General features: G+C 38.9%; 1 protein-coding gene across 7 annotated transcripts in view; it reads left to right on the top strand.

Moving 5' to 3' along the window:
- MSRA (methionine sulfoxide reductase A) overlaps nt 1–14,702 on the top strand; it is a 434,957-nt gene that overhangs the window by 320,145 nt on the left and 100,110 nt on the right. For all 7 annotated transcript variants that reach the window (XM_059372261.1, XM_059372269.1, XM_059372299.1 and 4 more), the window contains one exon: nt 5,928–6,034. In XM_059372261.1, coding sequence (XP_059228244.1) covers nt 5,928–6,034 — 107 coding nt within the window. The remainder of the gene's footprint in view (nt 1–5,927; nt 6,035–14,702) is intronic.

Genomic DNA, 14,702 nt, shown 5'->3' with positions numbered 1-14,702 from the left:
GAAATGTTGGCAAAAACCCAGTACAGTGAAGTATAGAGTCAAGCTCATCCCTTTCCCCTTTTCCCTTTTCTGGGCTCTTTCTTGGGATCAAGGCTTATAATTAACAGTGCTGAGCACACAGCTGGTGCTCTGTGAACACTTTATAGTAGAGGGAATGTATTTATTTTTGGAAGAAGGAAAGACAAGTAGGGATTCTCTGTCTCTCATGATATTTTTCAGTCTTTTTCACAGTGCAATTTTGGTTAGTTTTGCCTGCTTGATAACAACATTATAAAGGCTGTTTAGATCAGGTATAATGGTCAAATATTTTATTTAACTTTGCGATTCCATGGGTTGGAACACAGATTTCCAGGTTCTTTCTTGGGATTAATGCCAAAAAGACCTGACTTTTCCAAACTTCAGATAAGAGATCAAGAATGAGACATTGCTTTGAAAGGCTCTTCATGGGTAGGGGCAGGTGCCAGAAAATTCACTCAAAGAGTTTTTCCTTTTCTTGGGTTTGTTTTCCATTGAAATAGAGAACTGGGATGGAGATTAGCAGAGCTAAAATTTTAATTAGGAAGATAATTCTGCTAAAAATGTAATAAAGAGTTAAAAACTAGTACATTTCTACACACATAAAATGGATTTTGATTCTCTGTTTGGATTTTCCTATGTGAACTGTACTGTGTGGGCATCTGAGAGAAGAATATTATTTAATGCTTTTCAGGGGATGAAAAGTTTTGTACCTAGATTATCTTGTGTGACATCATTTGTTATTTTTATTTCAAACTAGTTATTCTGAAGCATTACAGGATTATTAAAAGTTATTTAAAGTACTTAACACCCCATAATTTTTTAGAGTCAACAAAGTGCTTTACAGGTTTCATCTCATTTACTCCTCACAACAAACCTATAGTTTAGGTCCTTATAATCCTTATTTTACAAATGAGGTTTGAAGCTCAGAAACTAGGTAATTTACATAAAGCATGTTAGTGACATAGTCAGACTTAAAAACAAGGTCTTGTAGTGCTGAGTCCTAGGCTTCTAATAAGAGATTTAGTGAACAGGTTTTCCTCACATGTGAGTTACTGTTTTGCGTGCATAACATAAACCAATGGAGGCTGAAAGAAATGGTGAAAAGTTTAATGACACTAAACATCTGTAAATGCAATGTATTAAGAATAATGAGAACAGAAAATCCATAGTTCTATAGGTTTTCAATCTGTTGTGCATCAAATCATATTTCCCAGTGAACCATCTGTTTCCAAATTTCAAGCTCCCCTCCACTTAATAAGCCTCTTCATCAGTTAACCAAAAGGTACATGCATTGGAATCAACTAAACACATACACAAATAGATGGAAATGTGCATATGGTTTTGTTTTAAGATATTAATACCTTCTCCTTGGGGTGAATTTTGATGGAAAAGAATTCAATCAAATTAACATTGTTATTCATGAATATACCAGAGGGTTAGTGCCTTATCCAACGTCACTCAAAATTCAAGGATATCTGAATAAAGACTTTGATGTTTTCTCTCTATCCTCTACTGTATCTCTTTAACATTTTCTTGTCTTCTTTCCAGGCAGGCAGAGGTTTAGCCAGAGTGACTAAGAGAGTGTGATTAGTTCTGACTTGAGGAGCTGTCAGTTTTGTTAGAATATCCAAGAAGTGTTGGGATTGGAAGGTCAAGGCTGTAAATTCAAATCTGTAAGACTTGAAGATGGTGGCTATAACAATGTGAATAATTCTCTTTCCAACTGATAGAAAGTCATTTGGGGTTGGTGCAAGGAGTCTGGGACAGAGCTGTGGATAATGCCCACTATGTTACTTCTCTTTATAGCTGTCCAGGGTGAGCTGGGGACAGCCCAAGTCTGCACAAAGAAGACAAAAACAACAGTGACAGCAACCCTATCAGTATTGTAGTATAACATTTAGAAGATGATCAAGTTAGAATTTGATTCAAGGGAATCATGGCTTTAGGGAAGGGTTCATAAATCCCCATCCCAGATTGTAGTAGTAGTATACCCCACAATTGTATAAAGAATCATGGATTGTTTTTTATAGAAATACACTGCCTTATATACTTGCCTAGAAATGACAGTCATATGTATCTTTTCTGCCCAACCACACAATTTTGTGAAACCTCTTGGATATTTCTACCCCTTAGGTTGTCATGTCACTACAAGAGAGGCTCTGAATGTAGATGTAAATCTGGAGGTTTTATTGTGTACTCTTCTACCAGACTATTTAAGAAAATATGATCAGTAGAAGAACCCACTATTAGACAATTTCCTTGGAATGATTCTTAATTTTTCCCATATTGTTTGCTAAAAATTAGTTTTTATGCATAAGCAGCAATTTATCATAATCCTATGATAAGTTAAAGACCTTCATCCAAACACAGAGATATTTATGTCTTTTGTACAAGGCATATGGAATCTTAGCAAAATTTGTTGAAAAGTATAAAAAAAACCCACCTGCCTTTTCTCTTTAACTCACATGCTAGTTGATCTTCCAAAAAAAAAAGGGAACTTGAATAGGTGTAAACAACTCCATACAGAGACCTCACTGTTCTGCATCTTGTACCAAATGGAGATGAGTCAGATTTTCCTGAAAATCAGCCATCCAGCAATCTTTTGGATGTGTGTCTTAGAGAATGTTTTCAGAGGGATCAATAATATTACCATCACATCTTTGTGCACAGAAGGATGGAAAGTAGTCACTCAAGAAAAGCCTTACTTTTAAGTGAAAGAGTGAACATTGAAGAAGGTAAAGAAAAAAATATTGCCAAAGTGCCATTCTGGAAGCATATTTCTCCAGTTTCTTAAATTATACTAAAATGTGAGTTGTGTGAAGGTGGGGTTTGCTTTTATTCATTGCTGTATCCTTAGCACCTGGCAAAGTATTTGGCACATACTAAGTGCTTAATAAATATACTATTATAATACCTATATAGTATAGGCTATAAATAATATTTGTGCTGTAATAATATGTATTGTACATTATCATAATATTATGGTACTTAAGTGAACATATAGCTTATATGGAAATGAAATAGATATTCTAATTTGGTACTATACAGTGCTAATTTGCTATTATACACTTTTTACTGAACTCCTCCTATTCAAGACTTAGTTCAAGCATCTTCACTCCACATAAACTTTCCCGAGGGCTCCTTATAGCTGCGACATGGGCTGGTTTATTTTTTATTATATATCATATATTATTAAATTATTATTATTAAATTAATATTTTCACGTCATTGGTATTGGCTGTTTAAACCACTAATTAGTTTCCAGTCCCCATGTGACCTTTGTGTGTCAAGGTGGGGATAGGACTCTGAAGGTGGGAAAATGGAATTTCTAGGAAGTCAACCCATCTGGAATGTGAACAAATAGGTACAGGTACCAAAACACCCTTTCACTGTATGCACAAGTACATATGCACACACCATAGATAGCCTATGATTTGACGCTAAATCCTACTAGTTTGTTATTTAAACCTCTAATTTTAGACTCTAGTTTTGATCATGAATTCTAGCTTGTCAATTCATTAACTGACCTAGTGAACCTTTGGTGTCTTTAGCTACTGCACTTCCCTCTACTAGTCAAACATATTAGCTCACTGGTAGCTTTTCCTAGAGCTCTTAAGAAGGATTATTTTATCTACATTTAAATTTATATTTTCGGGTGCCTGGGTGGCTCAGTGGGTTAAGCCGCTGCCTTCTGCTCAGGTCATGATCTCAGGGTCCTGGGATTGAGTCCCATATTGGGCTCTCTGCTCAGCAGGGAGCCTGCTTCCCTCTCTCTCTCTCTCTCTGCCTGCCTCTCTACCTACTTGTGATCTCTCTCTATCAAATAAATAAATAAAATCTTTAAAAAAATTTATATTTTCATTTAAAGGTAAAAAGCACTGATTGATTGATTTGCACTCTAATACTGATTGCAGGGCCTTGGATCATGAGATATAAACTTACATGTCCTTCATGGTGGAAGGGTATGCATCTGTCTGATGCTATACCAGGTCCCATGGTTGTAAGGCTCTGCCCCCTGGAAGGCTCACAGATGAGGAAGAGGGACAACCACATAATAACAATGCAGTACAGTAAAATCTCTGAGAGAGAGACCTGCCCAAAGGGATCAATGATTGTCACAGCTATAAGGAGCCCTTGGGAAAGTTTATGTGGAGTGAAGATGCTTGAACTAAGTCTTGAATAGGAGGAGTTCAGTAAAAAGTGTGTGCCTCCTGGGGGAATGGGGTTGGAGGTGGAAGGAGTACTGTACATTGGGTACCTCAAGGATGTTAGTTTGGAAGATTCAGGTTTTCCTTACTGCATTATTAGAGTTAAAATTATTGCTGCTGGATTATAAAGAATCTTGAAAATATCTGAGCAGACTTTAAACCTAGCCACTCAAAGTGCAGTCTGGTGGTCAGCACCACCCATGGGCAGTTTAGAAATGCAGACTCTCACTCAGGCTCACCCCAGACCTACAGAACCAGAATCTGCATTTTAACAACATCCCCAGGTAATTCACATGGATCTGAAAGTACAGAGCTGTTCTTTCTGGAAGATATATTTTCTATTGGAGGATACTTAGGGCACTTGTTAAAACTGAAGTTGATTCTTGAATGATGCAGTAAACGAGTGTGAGTTTCGTTTGACCACAGCATGGAGATCTATAGAAGATCTATCTTAAGCCTGTGCCTATTTAACTTTGGGGATGAAATTATTCAGTTAGAAATTGATTGGGATATATACTTTAGCAGTTGTGACTGGGCTAACTGTAAGGCTCAGGTTTTCCCTTAATTGGGTGGATGATCTTAGGCAAGCTCTTCAAACTCACTGAATATCATTATTTAGTCATTTATAGGCACCTCCTCTGTATGGCTTACCATATATAATGCTTACCATATATAATCCCATCTCCTTATTTACTATGTGAGGGACCACAGTACATGCCACAGAGTGTCTCATTAAGATCCAAAGAAATAATGGACAACCCAGTGCTTTACAAGTGAAAACTAGAGTAGGTTATGATTTAAATATCTGCATAGAAAAATACATATTTGTAGAGTATCTACTGTGATCTAAGACCTATGATAAACTTACCTAAGTTCAAACATAACTGTTGTAATTAAAATAAAGAAAAACAGATATATTTTGTGCTTATTTAAGGAGAGTGGTGTCAAGATGAAATTAAAATAAGCACTTAGCAATATATGCATCCCTGTGTTTATTGCAGCACTATTCATAATAGCCAAGATATGGAAACAATGTTAAATGTCTGTTGATGAATGAATGGAAAAAGGAGATGTGGGGTGTGTGTGTGTGTGTGTGTGTGTGTGTGTGTGTGTGTTTATGAGAATATTACTCACAGCCATAAAAAAGAATGAAATCTTTCCATTTGTGGCAACATGGATAGACCTAGAGGATATTATACTAAATGAAATAAGTAAAACAGAGAAAAACAAATTTGCATATTTGTGGAATCTAAAAAACAAAACTAACCAAAAAAATGTAGAAGCAGACCCAAAAATACAGAGAACAAACTGATGGTTGCCAGAGGGGAGAGGTTGTAGGGGATGGGTGAAAAAGAGTAAGAAGAGTTGGAGATATAAGCTTTCAGTTATGGAATGAGTAAGTCACAGGAATAAAAGGCATAGCACAGGGAATATAGTCAAAGGTGTCGTAATAGCATTGTAAGGTGATAGATGGTAGGTATACTTGTGGTGAGTGTAGCCTAAGGTAAGACTTGTCAAATCACTAAGTTGTACACCTGAAACAAATTTAACATTGTGTGTCAACCATACTTCAATTGAATAAAATAAAATAAAAACAAAAACCACCAAGCAACTTAGCAGCACATGAATAATAGAAAACTTGTGACACTTGCCTTGTTTCTTGGTCCACTCCAGTAATCTTTCTGCTTTCCACTTTCCCAGGCATGCGACAAGGCAATGACCATGGCACTCAGTACCGCTCAGCCATCTATCCAACCTCTACTGAGCACATGGATGTAGCCCTGAGGTCCAAAGAAGACTACCAGAAGGTAGGGTCCTCTCTTGCTCCTGGACTCCTTCTGGTGGCCCCTATCAGTCAGACCCCACCTGTAGAAGGAGAATCTGGTTGTTTTCAGCTGGCACTGTGTCCATTCATACAGTTTTGGAAATATCTGTCAGCTTCTGCTCCATAAATACGCTAAATGAAATTTTAGGAGTAGGCCTTTGTGTATTTCTCGTGAAAGTCATCTCATCCACATGGATGTGTATCTTGACATGGAGTCATCTATTTCTCCCTACCTCTCTTTCACTAAATCTCACTTTTTTCTTCCTTCTTTGTATAGTACTTTGTTCAGGCTGCCATAACAAAGTACCATAGACTGTCAGCTTAAACAACAGAAGTGCATTGTCTCATGTTTCTGGAGGCTAGAATTTCAAAATCAAGGTCCTGGCTCTTCTTGACTCATGGTTCCTTTTGAGGCTTGCCACAGAAAGTTCTAGCCCAGGCCCCTCTCTTTGGCTTGTAGATAGCTATCTTCTCACTGTATCTTTTTTACATCCTCTTCCCTCTATCTGGTCAGTTTTTGTGTCCAAACTTCTCCTTGTTATGACAACTTCAGTCATAGTAGATTACAGTCCAACCTAATGACTGCATTTTAACTTGATTACCTCTATAAAGATGCTATCTCCAAATAAGCTCACATTCTGAGATACTGGGGGGTTGGGATTCCAACCTACATTTTTTGGAGTACACGGTTCAACCCAGAATACTCACTGTCTCTTGCGAGTAACGGTGGATTGAATTATAATAAAAATACTTCTTAGAAATACAGATATAATAGCATGAAATAATTATTTTTACTATTAACTTGTATTATATTTAAAAGTCTTCAAGAGCTTTGGTTCTTTTAAAAATAACTTGCATTGCTTTAATTTTTAAAACTTTGTGATAATGTTTAAATTTAATTATTATTATATTTCCTGACTTAAATTTAAGCTTAACAAAAGAGCCAGTAGTTACTATAATGCTGATCTATTTTGGATTTATGAAAAAAGTCTGACATTTAATAGTTCCCAGCAGTCTGTGGGTTCTCCACCTATCCTCCATGGTGGCAGAGATGGCAGTGAGGAGGAGACCAAGACAAGAGTGTTATTTACTGATAAAAAGTAGCAGGGCATGAAGCTCATGGGTTGTTCAACTCTAAAAAGCAAAGAGGACTAGGGGAAATGCTGATAGAGCACCATTTATTCTCAGCATACCCCCTCCCTTCAGGGCTGTGATGTCTACTTAGGTGCTTATAGTAAGCAGCCTCTGGGTTGGCTCTTAAGGTTTCTGCCCTTGTGTAAACCCCTCTCCTTGAGTATGCACTGGATTTAATGACTCACTCCCCATAAATGACAGCAGTGGTGGGATGTTACTTTGAGATGAGTTTATTAAAAGATTGTGGCTTCCATAGTAGGGGCCCTCCCTTCTTGCCTCTTGGATCACTTGCCCTAGAGGAAACCAATTGCCATGTTGTGAGGCAGCCCCCTGTGTAAAGGTTCATATGGCAACGGATGAAGGCCTCCAAGAACCACATGAGCAAGCTTGGAAGCTCCTCAGCCCTACTCAAGCTTTCAGATGAGTCTGGAACCCCAGCTCACAGTTTGACTACAACCCCATGAAAGGCCTCAAGCGAGAGGCGCCAAGCTAAGTGGTCCTACAGAAACCACAAGATAGCATTTATTGTTAAAGCTACAAAATGTTAGAGTAATTGGAGTATATTTATATTGCCATTCTCAAAAGCTTTTCACTGTAAAGACCCTTTCTCATATCTGTTCATCATGACTTTTCTTTTTTTTTTTTTATTTTTTATTTTTTTTAAAGATTTATTTATTTATTTATTTGACAGAGAGAGAGAGAGAGAGATCACAAGTAGGCAGAGAGGCAGGCAGAGAGAGAGAGGAGGAAGCAGGCTCCCTGATGAGCAGAGAGCCCGATGCGGGACTTGATCCCAGGACCCCGAGATCATGACCTGAGCCGAAGGCAGCGGCTTAACCCACTGAGCCACCCAGGCGCCCCCATCATGACTTTTCATCACAACTTCATGAAGTTGATAATGATGGGATCACCTGGGCATATGTGGTGATGGTTAAACACATAGCCTCCAGCACCAAATTGTCTCAATTCATATGTCAGCTAAGTAACTTTTTATCAACTACCTGACACTTAGAAAGCTCTCTCATTTAACTCATGCAAACCTGTAAGGAGAAAGACCTCATTATTATCCCTGTATTTCAGATACCCAGTTTAGTTCATAGAGTAACTGGGGTTACAGAAAAAAAAAGACCAGATTTAGGTCAATGAGTTGGACAGCTGATGCAGGACTCTGGGCAAGAAGTAATGGAAGTCTTAATTGTTAATGTTAAGACTGCATGGAATGAAGGGATATTTAGGAAGTAAAAGTAATAGAAATTGGAACTTACTGGAAGTGGAGAAAAAGGAGAGGGAATAATCCAGGGTGATTTGTATGTTTCTGGCTTGCAATGTTTTGTGTGATGGTATGGAGGAACCAAGGCAGATTTGTGGCAAAATGTAAGTTAAGTCTGGAAATGTCGGGTTTAAGGGACCTCTGACGTGGGCATCTGGATGATTGTTAGGAGGAGATGTGGGCTGTTTCTTCCTTGCAGGCAGGGTTGTTGTGACTGTTGACTCGGTTAATGCTTGTAAGGCACAGGGCCTAGCACATAGTGTTCCACAAATGGTAGCCCTTATTACTGGGAGTTGTATTTAGTAAATGAAGTCCTAGTTGCTGATACAGTCACTTGGGAAAAAAGATAAGAGATGAGAAGAAAAGGCTCAACACCTATGGAACACCAACATTTGAGAGGTGGGTAGGGAAGTGCCTACACCAGGCAAGATGCTGTGCTAAGCTCGGCAGAGCATCAGCCCCAAGCAAGAACTGAAAAATCACTTCTCTTTGGTTTAATCTCACTATATTTAATTATAAAGACAATGTGAGTAATGAATAATACAGAAAATGACATGTGATTAATGCCATATGTAAATTACCTAGTGTTATGATCCAGTCTCTTAAGGTACCAACAGTTATGCTAAGAGATTGGAGAAGGATATTGTCTCTCTAGAATATGACCAAAGGAGATGACATTCTGGTGTTCACAATGAGCATTTTAAGTTCAAAAGTCAGTGTCTTCCATATGATGATGAAGAGGCTAACTTATACCTAATTTTTTTTACTTCTATCCCAGTATAGTTTCTTACCATTTGCACGGAGTGGAACCCATGTTGATTTTAGATAACTGATACACACAGGAATTAAAATTTAGGTATTAAATGTAATTAACTTTTTAAATAATTTCTCCATTATTTTTATAGATTTGGGGAATGTTAATCTTATTCTCTAGATCATTGTTCTAACCAAATACTTTTTGGGTGTTTCATACCTAAGTATGTTGGAATTAAATATATACATACATACACATGGTTTTGCTTGGTTTTTAAAAGTAAAGTCTTTACTGCCATAAAGATTGGGGTCTCCTCTGCCCCAGTATCCAAATATCTATTGCTGTTAACATAACCACATATAAGTGCTTTATTACTGGGCGCCTGGGTGGCTCGGTAGGTTGAGCCTCTGCCTTCAGCTCAGGTCATGATCTCAGGGTCCTGGGATCGAGCCCCACATCGGACTCTGCTCAGAGAGCCTGCTTCCCTGTCTTTCTCTGCCTGCCTCTCTGCCTACTTGATCTCTGTCTGTCAAATCAATCAATCAATCAATCAATCTTTTTAAAAAGTGCTTTATTACCAACTCAGAGCACAAATACTCTTGTATTTCTTTTATTTTACCACATAAATGAAAACAACCCTCCATTCCCCTGATAGGTGAGTGGAAAGCCCGTATTGAGTCTCCTGGCTAACTGACTAAAATTGTGAGTCCTGACTTCAGAGTGGCACCCCCAATACAACTTTCTGTCATGATGGCAGTGGTCTCTTCTGCCCTTTCTGATATAATAGCCACTGGCCACCTTCTGGCCATTGAACATTGAAACGTGGCTAATGCAACTGAGTGGCAGAGTGTTTTATCATATTTTAATTAATTTAATTGTCTATTTAAATAGCTACATTTGGCTAGTGGCTACCTGATTAGACAGCACAGTGGTCCATAAGGCGTGTGTGTACCCATGTTGCAGCAGGCACGGGGCATGTTAGTCTGGCTTCCTGGCTGGGACACTCAAGATTCCAAGCCTTCTACTCTTATGTTGGCTTCTTGCAAGAGCATGGGGCCACCATAGAGCACAGTCCTCATGGCCATCAGAGGTGCTGCACCAGGAACTGCTCCCCTGCTTTCTTTTCTGGAGATACGCAGCTTAAAGGTCAAGTAGTTTTCCTTTCAGTCACCACTATAAAGAGCTGAATGCTGAAAGCCACAGTTCAAGGACCCTTGGGTGAGCTCAGTCAAGTGCAGAGGGATCTTACATTCTTGATACAGTCTTTGCCAAGGAGACCTGGGGCAGGATTTATCTTTCTGTCCCACCTTGAGCACCAGGTACTACTGTCTCCTACCTGCCTTTGCAGATCCATATCATGAAGGGACAAGTCATTTTCCTTCTCTAAAACCAAAGAACAATGTTCCGCCTTTTTTCACCTTCCCTGGTGAGCAGTAGGGCTAACTGTGCCCTTGCACAGGGGTGACTACTATCATTTTTATCTTAGTCCAGGTCCCACGGAAAGCAGAGCCTATGACAAAGGCTTGTTGTGTGAGGCCTTAACTTGGGAGTGTGGTGCCATGGAGCGAGGAGGCAGGGGTAAACGACACAGAAAAGGAAGGAGGGAGAGTGAATATACGTTGGTCTTTCCTATCAGTGATGGGTTGTTTGGTCCTTCTGAAATGACCGTTCTAGGGGAAGAAGGGAAACCCATGTCTAATGGATGCCATTCCCTGTGGGTTCACTCTGTGCTTCTGGGTGGCACTGTGAGGACTTAGGAGACTGTGTCCCTGCAGCAGGAGGCAGGAGGACACCGCATGGGTGTGAAGTATAGGGTTGTACCTGCATAAAGCTAACCAGAGTCCATACAGGGCAGAGCACTGCAGTGGTGGCTGGAGGAGAGAAAGGTTAGGCTGAGAGGATCTAAGCTGGTGCACATGAGGCAGGTGAAGTAACCTTCTGCAAAGCGTCCTTGACCCCCCACTGCCCCATCCCTTCCAGGCAGCCTACTGAATCCAGTGCCTCAAGGATGATCTACCAGAATTTAGTGACTTTCTGGCGCCTCTTCTAGAGCAGAGAAAGAAAAGGACAAGTTTCTTTTTTAGCAGGCATCCTGCTGTCACCAGATAGATAAATAATACACCATTACATGTGTAGTTTATATATTTACATATAGTATATATGTAGCTACATAATAATGATAATGATGATAGCACAGGAATACCAGAGCGGCCTGAGAGCTTATGATGTGCTAATTACTATTTTAAGCCCCTTATATAAATAAAATCATTTCTATATCTCTGACTATATTTATCTATATACATGTATAGGCATAATGAATTAGATGGAGGTATGTATGTATCTCTCTGTATATTTATGTAAAATTATTTGCATTCAGGTGTTCCTTGTTTCAAAAATTATAAAAATTTCTAACCATCCACTCAATTGGTATAATTGATAATATACACACCAAAAAAATTCAATAATTTGCAATGCCTATGAGAGATGATATAAGTAGCTTTTATACCATAAACAAGTTGATCTGTGCTTCTGCATCTACCTTAAAAAAATACCTTAATAATGTTTCTAATAGATGCCACAAAGTAGGGAGAGTTCTGATATCACCAGTTGCCTTAACAGTTAAGGAGAAGAGAGGGGGAAGCTGAATAGGTGATTCCTGGAATGGACTTTCCTAGGTTTTCTACCTAGGGCAGGCTTGCACAAATTCCTGAAACCACAGAAGTCTTTAATCTAGGGAGAGTAATTTCTTACCAATACTAGATTAAGGTCTAGGACCTTGTAATTTTCTCAAAAACATATAGATTTATTTCTAAGAGTAGGAGATTCTGCAGATAATTCATTCCATGTATTTTGTATATACTAATTTCCCCATTAAGAGTTGGCATTTCTGGCCCCGTCATTACATTCTGGGAATTCATCTTGAGCCCTGGTGGGACCCCTATGCACTAACTGTAACATTGACTTAAGTTACTAATTTAATAGTCTTCACTAGTTTGCCCCCAGTGACCCCCTAGTAACCAGCTTCTTCAGCAACTTCTTTATACATGGAGTTGAGAGTGACAGTATTGCTTACCACGGAGCAGCCATTTGAACATAAAATTAGCTGATTTTATCACAGGGACCAATTGTTGAGCTAATTAGATGTGCAGTACTGCTGATGAGCCAGAAACCCAAAGTGATTTTCCATCTAAACTGTGGTTTTCTGCAAAGTTGGCTGGGTGGTAGATACCAGGCTCACCAACAACCGTAGGAAAGGATAAATGGCTGAAGAAGTTTGCTAATTTTTATTTAGATTAAAGGAGGCCAGAAAACCTCATAGAAGAAGATCAGAGTGAAAATTAAACTTCATACTGGGTTCATTGACCTTGGAAGTGCTGGATTCTGTTCACAGAATATGACAGCTACATCATGTCTTTGGTGAGCTAGGGACTTTTGCACAACATGCAGGTGTATTTTTTACTTTGGACAAAGACTGTGTAATCTTAACTGCATTTTCATATTTTTTCCCGAGTTTTATTGTGGAATTATTTGCATATGGTATTAATTGGAGGAGACAATCAAATGTATCATTAATTGCCTTTGGATTATCAACTGTAGACAGTTTACCTCCCAAGTAAACCTGTCATGATATTTTCTAATATTCTAAACTGAATCGTGGCCTCTGGGAGGGGAGGTGGGTGTTCAGATATGTTTCTTATATATTGAAAATGCAACTTTTCCTCTTTTAGGAATCAAATGTTTTGATTACTGATAGATCTTCTTTTTTGAAATCTGATAGAGAATTACTAAGTCTGAAGATAGCTCTCCTGATCACATGACCTATCTCCTTCCCAGCTTCTCAAAACTTCATGAACAAACACATTTCCTTTGGGTAACCTTTTTGGGTGAATGCTAAATTATCCACCATGTCCCAAATGTAAAATAGTGTTTTAAAATCTGTCTCTATCAGTCTCCCTGTCTGTTTGTTCATCCACCCACCCATCCATTCATCTGTATCTTCAATGTCGCTATAATCTCCAAGTATTTACTATATTTTATCTTCAATTTCGGTTATCTAACAGATTGTCATCTGTCCTCTATACTCTATATAGTGTCATTTTAAAGTACCCAAAGTGAAAGATTAAAAACAGTATACAGTACAAATGGCTGACAGACACATGAAAAAATGTTCATCATCATTAGCTATCAGGGAGATTCAAATCAAAACCACATTGAGATACCACCTTACACCAGTTAGAATGGCCAAAATTAACAAGACAGTAAACAAGTGTTGGAGAGGATGTAGAGAAAGGGGAACCCTCTTGCACTGTTGGTGGGAATGCAAGTTGGTGCAGCCACTTTGGAAAACAGTGTGGAGATTCCTTAAGATATTAAAAATAGAGCTACCCTATGACCCTGCAATTGCAGTACTGGATATTTACTCCAAAGATACGGATATAGTGAAAAGAAGGGCCATCTGTACCCCAGTGTGCATAACAGCAATGTCCACAGTTGCCAAACTGTAGAAGGGACCAAGATGCCCTTCAACAGATAAATGGATAAAGAAGATATGGTCCATATATACAATGGAGTATTATGCCTCCATTAGAAAGGATGAATACCCAACTTTTGTATCAACATGGATAGGACTGGAGGAAATTATGCTGAGTGAAATAAGTCAAGCAGAAAGAGTCAATTATCATATGGTTTCATTTATTTGAGGACCATAAGGAATAACACGGAGGACATTGAGAGATGGAGAGGAAAAGTGAGATGGAGAAATTTGGAGTGGGAGATGAACCATGAGAGACTGTGGACTCTGAGAAATAAGCTGAGAGTTTGGAAGGGAAGGGGTGAGCCTGGTGGTTGGTATTAAGGAGGGCACACGTTTCATGGAGCACTGGATGTGGTGCATAAACAATGAATTTTGGAACACTGAAAAAAAAAAAAACGGATATAGCGATTGGATCATAACAGCATTTTTTAGAATTGCTTCAGCTTTATTTAATTTTCTTCCCCAAATTTTAAATTCATTCTAGAATTTTGTTCAGTTTTGATTATTTAGTTTTCTTCCCAAAGCCCTTAGATTGCAGCTAGAGAGGCAGACTCCCCATGCCCTGCAGTTAAGCCCTGGCAAATTTTGGTTTGGCTGCTCAGTGTGTGTGCATGTGTGAGAGAGGGAGGGAGAGAGAGATTTCATTTCCAAATTACCTACCTACCTATGCTCCCCATATTCTACTGCCTGCCTTGTTAATTCCCCTTACTTATCAACATAGTATTTCCTAAACTGGAGACTTTATTTCCATCCCTTCCCCCCTCATAAGCAAGCCCCACAACTCCCCCTGCCACCACCACCATTTTGGCCTTCCCAGCTCTCTTTTAACTTACTTAAGCAAGATCCCTAGGAGTCATCACTGATTGACCTTTTCCCTTACTTCTCCCCTCCAGTTAATCGGATTAACCTAGATTCTGCTTTTCCAGTACGTCTCCACTGTGCCTAAGTCTCTCTCATTT

Source organism: Mustela nigripes, chromosome 1 (genome assembly GCF_022355385.1).
Source record: "Mustela nigripes isolate SB6536 chromosome 1, MUSNIG.SB6536, whole genome shotgun sequence".
NCBI classification, from domain to species: Eukaryota; Metazoa; Chordata; class Mammalia; order Carnivora; family Mustelidae; genus Mustela; species Mustela nigripes.
The sequence above is the reverse complement of the archived record's forward strand: the minus strand, read 5'-3'. Positions and strand labels throughout refer to the sequence as shown.